This window comes from Salvelinus sp. IW2-2015, linkage group LG20, assembly GCF_002910315.2.
Source record: "Salvelinus sp. IW2-2015 linkage group LG20, ASM291031v2, whole genome shotgun sequence".
NCBI classification, from domain to species: Eukaryota; Metazoa; Chordata; class Actinopteri; order Salmoniformes; family Salmonidae; genus Salvelinus; species Salvelinus sp. IW2-2015.
The window spans coordinates 79,333,368-79,342,773 of record NC_036860.1 but is presented as its reverse complement, the minus strand read 5'-3'; the positions used below and the strand labels follow the sequence as shown (position 1 = coordinate 79,342,773).

General features: G+C 41.7%; 1 protein-coding gene across 1 annotated transcript; it reads right to left on the bottom strand.

Annotated features, from left to right (window-relative positions):
- Positions 1-4,479: 4,479 nt before the first annotated feature.
- On the bottom strand, positions 4,480-9,137 carry LOC111981215 (solute carrier family 35 member B1). The gene is made up of 9 exons (XM_024012386.2): positions 8,536-9,137; positions 7,913-8,016; positions 7,628-7,758; positions 7,494-7,524; positions 6,438-6,595; positions 6,175-6,301; positions 5,443-5,549; positions 5,072-5,225; positions 4,480-4,767 (listed from the first exon to the last, which is right to left on the bottom strand). The coding sequence occupies exons 1-9, from the start codon at positions 8,655-8,657 to the stop codon at positions 4,715-4,717; spliced, it is 987 nt and encodes a 328-aa protein (XP_023868154.1). The 5' UTR covers positions 8,658-9,137; the 3' UTR covers positions 4,480-4,714.
- Positions 9,138-9,406: the final 269 nt, after the last annotated feature.

Sequence of the window (9,406 nt, the reverse complement as noted above, 5' to 3'; positions counted from 1 at the left end):
TTTTTATAACTAACCCAAGATAGACCAGTCTGTCGTTTCCAATGGGAGCAGATGAACAAATCATAGTGGGTCGAACAAGCAAGGAGGTGGGAGCAAAGCACGAGCCAGTGAGATCCATTCGCCCTTGCACTCCTTCTAAACAATGCATTTTTTTTCTTTGGTAAAGTCTACAGATTCTAGTTTTGGAAACAGAAACCTGTATGGAGATAAAATGTTTCAGCGATGAGAAAATTTGCAGAATTTCGGCCATCTCGTTCAATCTCCTCCCACTGCCGGCCACTAAGCTTCCTCTGGTCACCATATTTGGTAGTGAGTGGAAATGACAACCGGATGCTTCACATTTATACATCCGGTGAAATATCTGTCTCATTGTTCTATCTGTGGAGATTCCTCACGCCCTTGAGTCATCAACTCGTTCTTCTTCTTCTTTGGTGTGGTTTAACGGTGGTTGGCATCCATCCAATATATGTTGCATTACTGCCCCTAACTACGCTCGGGTCTAATCCCTTATACTTTACGGAACAAAATTAAATACAATAATATGAAGAAAAAACTGTCATCTAACCATTATAAACCCACCACCCAATTCCAATATTTAAAACCCTATCTGGACACCACCACTCAACACACCCTGTGACTCTTCTGAAGTAAAATCTCGTACACCCAAATAGTTCTCTGCAGCAGCCACCAGAACCTCTATTTTCTGGGACTTACGTGCCATCCCTGTGGTTGAAAACGATTGCTATAAACATTAAGAAGCCAATCTTACTGAAGCATATGTCACCCATAGGCCTATCCTTCTGTGCTGGCACAGATCTACTACTCACACGGATCCTCTCAGGATCCCTCCCCCTTGAACCATCTTCCTCTACTTTCTTCACTGCCTCAGCATACGACACCCTCTGCACTACTCTAATCCTGGTAACCTCAACCTGCCTCTCTCGCAACAGACACGTCTGATCCATGGGCACCCCTACAATTAACACGTAGCGCTTCTTTCCCCAATAGTACACATTCCTTTGTCTCATGTCCTTCTGCACACTTCTCACACCTAGGAACCTACCTGCCACGTGCCCATAAGCTTGACACCTGTAACAACCTAATGGATTCAGCACAAAAGCTTGTATGGGATAACTGAAATATCCTAACATCACTTTGTCAGGCAAAGACTCAACATCAAAACTCAAAAGAACAGATAATGACTCTTCTGTTTCACCACTCACGCCACCCTGTCTGAGTCGCACCAAACAAACACCGGGTATCTTCCCCTTCATCTGGTCCACATTCACATTTACCGCTACCCCAGTAATAACTCCTTTCAATGGCACCCTGTTCTTGAGAAAAAAACAAGTCACCACTCTTGTCCCCATTTGTGTGGCGCGGAGCTACCGCTCCCTCTGACTGACAGAAATACAAATAATTATCACAAGCCCACTTCGGGTTATCTTCACTGACTCCACAGCACCCAACTCCATTTTCACCCACCCTGAAACCACATATGGATCAGCCAAAAAGCAGTGCCTACTTTCTCCAAAAATGTCACTCCTACTGTAACAGACTCATATTTATCCTGACCATCGGTACAAGGCTTAGGCTCCAAGAACCTCACCAAACCTGGTACCAAAAACTGGGCCACCTCTGGTAATTCGCCCTCATTCACTTCCATTTTGACTCCAGAACTGGATCCGGTGTACGGCTCACTCTGTAAGGCACTTGCCACCAGCCTTCTTCGACCTACCATCTCCCTTTTTTTCGCCATCTTCAACAGATTCAATCTCACCCTCTGCCACACTCACTCTCTTCAACTGCCACCTCTCTCTTTCCCTCCATTCTGTGATGGCAATTTCCTGTATTACCAAATGAGGAGAGTGAGTTACAAACCACACACCAGTCAGAGTTATACTTAACCTTCATCTTTAATAATATGAGCTTTACAATAGCCCTTTGACTCTCAGATCAATTCAGTGTCTATAATGAATTCTGAGAGTCCCTACATAAGAATACAAAGATCTTTTATAGACAAGATACACCCCTCTCAACTTACATGACGAACCACAGATCTTAGGAACAGTTCACAAAGTTTAAGATTTGTATGAAAGATATCTATAAAACATAGCAGACAGTTACTGCTGTGTCAACAGTTCTCATTGTAAAGACCAGTGTCCTACTCCAAACTGGAACCCGTCTCACCCTGGTACGGTATAGCACAAAAACATTAGCTTTACTATCTGGAATGCTCTTTAGGCTTTATTACCCAAAGACATCGTAAATCTCCTCTGTCAGTGCTATCTCATAGAGGCCCATCCTCAGTGGAACACACACACACAATAGTCGACTGAATCCTCTATTCTGTCGAATAAAACAATCATTCTGATGCAATACAAAGATTATAATATAATCTTACAAGCACTATAACATAATATGGCAATATTCCACGACAATTCTTCCACAGTATTCCATAAATACGTCTCCGTGTGATAATACTGCACTTCTCCTAACATACATCTCATTTTTTACCCTCTCAAGGGACTCACTTTCCTTCTCCCTTGATCAAAGTCTCCATTCCTCTCCTCAACAAAGTACAACATTTTACACGGCAGAGTTTAATTTTAATTTTCAACCAGTAGGCAGAGATGGTTTAGTTAATCCCACCACATAATATGTTTGTCATCTGGCAGTAAATAAAGTACCTCAACCTACTAAAGCTTTTACCAGTCCAATTATATCTGATTATATTCAATCACTGATTAGCCTACTTCAAGGAAGGGAATAAGGAAGGATGCTTTTTCAAAGTATTTGAACAAGRCCTCAGTAGGTTTGAAGATRAATCCCACCAGTCATACAACAGAAGCATTYATGGGAGAATATTTGTAGAGGGATGTCAGATTACTTTCACTTGACTCTGTCTCACACACCTACAGTACWTTCAGTAATGAYACTCCAGCGTCTTCAGGGGTAGACCAAGCTAGACTCAAACTAACCCTTCATCTGTTCATCCAATACCTGAGCCACTATGCCTAGCTGTCGGAAGCTCTTAACTAGGTGGGATGCAACACTATCCCCTGGGAAGCGCACAACGACATCATCCCACTTCTGATACCAACACAGCAATTTTGTTGGGTAGCCGACCGGGACTCAAACCTGCGTCCAAACCACTGCACCATCAGGTCCTCTGGTGTTGAACGAAGGAATCTATAAAACAGTATAGTACTGTTCAACTACTGCTATTTGACAGCATTCTTGTATATTATAAGGGTGATGCTACATCAGAGAACAGCATCTTCACACTACATGTGTTGTAATTCCTCTGTCTTTATCAGCAGGACCTTGGGATAGCTTGCCCAAACAGTGGGCTGGACAATTTAGTTTTCTGTGTGCTCTGCCAGCGTCCTGCAGCTCACCCTGTTAATCAGATTGCCTCGCCAACATCTACCAACGTTAATTTCCTCTGAATTGTATTTTCACAGAAAATTGGTCATTAACATCTCATAAGAGTTTCTGCACAGCCTGTCTATGATGCTGTGTGGGAAAGTTCCAACCAGTGAAGTAGACCTAATTTGATAGACTACAACGAACGAACCTTCCAAAAGTCTTTCAGTATTATGTAAAACAAATGCACTCCCATGACATGTATACATGATGCATTTATAATTTTGAGAAAGAACTAGGTCATTGTCAGCCTGGTGTTACAATCCTAGAACCATGGAAAACATGTTTAATTGTCATATCAAAACACAGATACAAGCCAAATCATGTCTCCTTCTGTTTAATTTCCTCTGGTTTTAATTCTCTGGAAAATAATTGTACGTTGGCAGATTTTCATCCAGTTTGGCCAAAACTTTCAATAATAGCAATTTATTAAACATATAGCTAGGCTGATACCATATTATGGTTTCCCTTTTACTATGTATTCATGGCATATCCTACTTTCATTTTAAAAAAGAAACAACATTTAGCTGTCAGATTGGCCATGAGTATCCTAAACAAATTGGTTCATTTACAGTATTTTATGTTTATTATTTCCATAATACAGAGAGGCTAGTTGTCTGCCAAGATAATAATGGAAATGAAGACTAACATCCTGAGTCAACTACATGGAAGTGTTAAAACTCCTCATCTACAGCATGTAAACTTTCAGAATCTTGTGCAGGTCTCAAAAACTTGAGATCTGATAATAGAGCTTTACTTGGAAAACTTCTACTAACTGACAAGACAATCGACCCATTTATTAGGGTGTTTTTCTGTAACCAATTTCTTTACTATGATTACAAATACCAGTGAAAACCAGGCATTCCTTGGTGATGAGTTCATGAGGTAAATCTTGGAGCTGAGATTCATAGGCCTGTGTGGTTTAGTTGTAGTCCAAAGGGAGGAGCAGCCTCAACAACCACAAGGGATTTGACGTGCATGTTGTCATCTTTCCTCTGCCCACCCATCTCATTCTGCCCCATTTCCTCTTCATGTGGATGTGGTCTTGCAGTCTAAGTAGATGATGCTTGTCTGTCTTAGTAGGTTCAGGAGAATGGGGACGTTTGAAAACATAGGGGTTTCTTTCATGATTATGTAAAAAATAAAAATATGGTAACTAACAATGACTCAGTGTATGTAGGTGTACTGCCTAGGCAGGATGTGGTAAGAAAATCAGAGAGATATAGATTTCTGTCCACTGGACTTTCAGTTTGTCAGTTTTGCCATGACACATATTCCAGGTTCCTTAGTGTGTGGTCTTCTTTGGTGTCTTGCCAAATTTGGCATCAAACCCGAGACCTTAAATGAAAAAGCACAGGATACAATTAAGACAGTAGAGGTGTCTAGTCATCTCATCAACCAAAAAGAGACTTCACTACTAGTTGAGGCCTATGAGCTCTAATGGAACATTTCCATAAGCAGCTGAAGAGCAGCTCACTATTTCAACTATGAGGTGAAGCATAAAGTTACTACAGACACAGGAGCACATGGTCGAGGGAGATGGCGAGCGAGCGAGTGTGAGAAAGAGAGAGAGATTGAAACAGAGAGATAGTCACAACATCAGAGAGATATTAAGAGTTAACAAGTTAATGTTGTTACTCACCAAGGAACACCAGGATAGTGCCGACCCACTGCATGGTGTTGAGGACGTTGCCGAAGAGAAGGACAGAGCCCAGGATGGTAAAGAACTTCCGTGTGGTCGTGACGATGGAGCAGGTGAGAGGGCCGAAGTACACCACAGTCATGAAGATGAAGGTCTAAGAGAGGAAGAGGAGTGAACGACTGTTACTATAAAAGACCCTCTGCAATGAGAATGAGAGCAAAATAGCGAAATAAAACCACTGTAAACCACATACTGGCACTTATCCATAAGAATCACACGCATGTGAACCAATTAAAATGTATAATGTGATTTGCAGACATGGAAATGTTTTCCCTTTAACACACACACAGTCACACCCATGTGAGACCCACCTGTCCTAAAGCACTAGTTATTCCAAACAAAAGGATGTTCCAGAAGATGCTGGGGTGACGGTCTGTGAAGCTCAGGAAGTCCCATACCTCACCTGTCCACAACACCCCTGAAAGAAAAACACATGGGATCATTTACTGAAAGTGACACAATTCAGCATAAATTGATTAATTCTATCCTGCATGTAACAATTGCTTCTTTTTTTTTTTTCTTCTTTTTTTTTTTACCTTTATTTAACTAGGCTGCTTGATTCTTATTTTTTAATCTCAAGTTATAGGATTGGTTAGCCTTTTCTTCTGCTACAAATGGGGGGAGAAGCCAATTAATTACTTTAATTGTTTTGGAATCAAACCCATGCTGAGATTTGGTTCCATGACTTTATGGTGAAAATGCCTGTTCCAAAATCAAAATCAACAGTGGATTAAGGGCTCCCCCTACTGGTACAGAGCAGTAACAGCAGTTTGATTGGGTTGAATAGAACTGGGGAAGTGGGGACTGCTTTGGCCAACACCGAAAAAAGGGTTTCTGATAAAAGTAAGGCTGTAGAAAAGCATGAGATTGGGACACTTAGACTGAGAAGGAAGATCTGAGATGAAGATATTTTATTGWATARATAATGGTGTATTTAGTAGAGACGTGGAGCTGGCAGAGATAGAGATACAGAAGAAACACAAAGCAGAGAGATCRGACAAAGTGTATATTTTCACACTAGTGGGGGGAAACAGGTGTCTCACCTAGTCCCAGCACCAGGGTGGACCACATGTTGATGTTGAGCATCATGTGGTTGGCACTGGTCTGGAAGAGACTCCTCATGTGGTCCTGGGCCACACCAGTCAAACCRTCCATGGTCAGAGATAGCAGCTAGGATACAGGGAGAGAGAAGGTCACATTTACAAACCCACAKAGGCACAGASAGCAAATACACATATAGGCAGAGAGAAACACAGACCAGGTCACASAGATAATACCACAGGCARATGAGGACAGTTACACTCACCAACAGGATCTCCCCGAAGCCRAAAGCAGATTCTGTGGAAGTGACACTCTTGTTGGGTTTATAGAGGAASAGGGCYACCCCGCTGACGATCAACAGCACACACAGGTACTTGGCCAGTGGGTATTTCTTCCTCAGTACAAATACACCCAGAATCATCACTGTGGAACCAAAGGCAAWGGGATGTGAGGGGTGGTTATCAGCAGCAGCCATCACTGGTCTATTAGGTTGATGTGCACATAGAAAGACAAGTCAGTCAGGGGGTAMAAACCATGGCTATGTAGATTAATGGGCTGCACGTGCTCAAGGGATAAGACTGGTCAGTGTATTACTATAGAACACACTAACCTTAGACAGTGTTTACATATTGCAACATACTGGGCGGGACAGAAGACTAGGCTCATGTACTTATTGTTAGCATGACACTTGCAGTCATAGGGTAGTCTACATGGGGAGTCAGAGACTCGCAGCAGGTGCATGCAAATAGAATGTATGTTTATTAAAAAACAGGGACACTGAGTTTGGAAGGGCTGATGGGATGTGTAGTTTAAAAAAGGTGCAATATGCAGAAATCACACAGATATTTCCTGGTTGCTAAAATTTTGTTTGTCAAATTTCAGTGTATGTGACAAAACAAGCCACGTATAGAGTAAATAATCATTGTACCATACAAAACCGAAAGTAAAAGGTGCAAAAACAAAACTTAAGAACGGGAAGGATAGAAATAGTGCACATAGAACAGATACACCGCTTCTTAGACTGGCTTGCAATGAGAATGACAAATCTATAACTCATATTTCAATGTGAATTTGATTCGGTCGCCCATAAAGTTACATATTGCAACTTTAAAAATGGCACTAGAAATGCAGATAAGGGAGTCCAGCTGACACTGAAACATGACACACGGCTGCAGTAAGAGGCCATGCAATAAAATAAGGCAAACTAACCCCTCAAACCTGCACTAGTTACCAAGCCAAAGGCTGCATATGACTTGTTAATTACATATTCAGGTGTTGAGAGTGGGGTCAGGATGAGCAATAATATAATTATTACACCTACCTGGGATGGGCTTACAAGACTTCCCCAACACCTGTGACAACAATAGAGAGGTTGTTTAGATATTAAAATAATAAAATATCACAACAAATTATGATGACACGGAGACACTGTATGGGCTGAGGGATAAGACTGACCTGTGTGGGGTAGTTGACATACTGTAGGGCAGAGTTGCTGGATACCATGGCTCCAAGATAAGACAGGGAACACACTCCATAGAGCCAGCTCTTGGTGTGGTCTGGTCTGGAACCCTCAAAAAACTGAATCACTAATGGGGAGGAGGCAGAGAAGAGAYTATAATAMATGGAGATTCACTACCAACAGACCATTGAAACACCCATGGGGGGYAAGATATGTTGGAGATWACTGTGTTGGGCAGAAGGTGRAAGGCCACGACTGATGACTATGTGTGGTTKACTCACAGATCTTGGCAAACCCAGCATTGATGATGCATTGGATGAACACCAGCGTTGTGGCATAAACAAACTTCTCCTTCTTCTCCCCCTCACCATACTGTCCTCGGGTACTGGGTAAATCAGACAAACAGCATTATGACAAKGTATCAGTGCAACCACTCATGTTAATCCAGAGTTAATCCACTTCTTATTACACATATAAGACAGGTGTGACACACAACAACACACAGGCCTTGATATTCAGCAAGGGAATTATTTGTTAATTAAACTGTGGAGTATCTGTAGCTATAAAAAGAGAATGAGAGGGCAGTAGTAGTCTGCTCTAGTTGACTACAGATACAAATCATCACCGGAAACAAGATGAGATTTCTCACCCTTGAGTGACATACCATTCAAGACATATCTACAGTATGTAGCAAGCTAATAACATAGGAATATAGTTTTTTGAACATTTTCAGCTCTGTAGAGATGGCTCGCCTACATTCAATAATGACATGAACTTGTTGCACTACAGCATCACCAACTAACATAGGTGCACAAAGAAACAGCCAATAGAAGCAATGTGCATTAAAAGCCTATGGTTTGAAATCAATGATGTCGCTCRGATGTCAGACCAGAAAACGACTTACATTGTCTCTTGTAATATGCCATAGTAAAAATAACAAACGAAGACTCCGAGAAAACAGACAATGAATCGTATACGCTCGTTCTGCAATAGCGAGGGCTTCCCTGCTCCCTTTCCTGCAGCCATGCTGTCCTCTAGCTGTCCGGGTATAGAAACCGATACAGATCCGATCCCCGTACCCCTCAAAGCAACGTCCCGCTCCACAATCCCAGATATCACAAGCCCGGAAATGGTGACGCTGTTACCCTAACTTGGCAGACAGTTGCTAATTTGACTACAGATCCGTCCGTGGTTCCTCTTCAAAGATTTAGCTAATTGTGCCTGTTAGCTAGCTGACTTTGCTAGCTAGCTAACGTTAGTTAGCCAACGTTAGATTGGTGGGTTGGTTATTAGCTAGCAATTAGCAAAATCCATAATTGTTGTCAATCCAGCTGTCGCAGTATAGTGTTGAATCCGGAATATATGTCCTTAATTGCAGGTCTCTCGTACTAGCAAACGGTACTCCTGTCCCGATCCAGGTTATGTCAAAGGCATCCCATTCAGACAATTTTCCCCGTGGAAAGAATACCGGAGTGTAGTTGTTTTCATTGAGATACGTCAGAGAACAAGCTTGCTCAAAGACCTCAGTGGTTCATTAAGAGCCCTCAACGGATATGCCTGAACTTGTAGCTACTATACCGTTCATATAATACAGTGCTGGTAGAACGCAGATGCTACAATTTTATAACTATACATGAACCATGGATTTGTTTTCTCATTTGAATCAACTTATATGCAGCATACAAGGTAGCTCGAAAATGTTCTTATTTTTGTTGATGTATCAAAATATTCAGCTGTAATATATATGTGATCTATACTCTTTGATTTATTGTTCA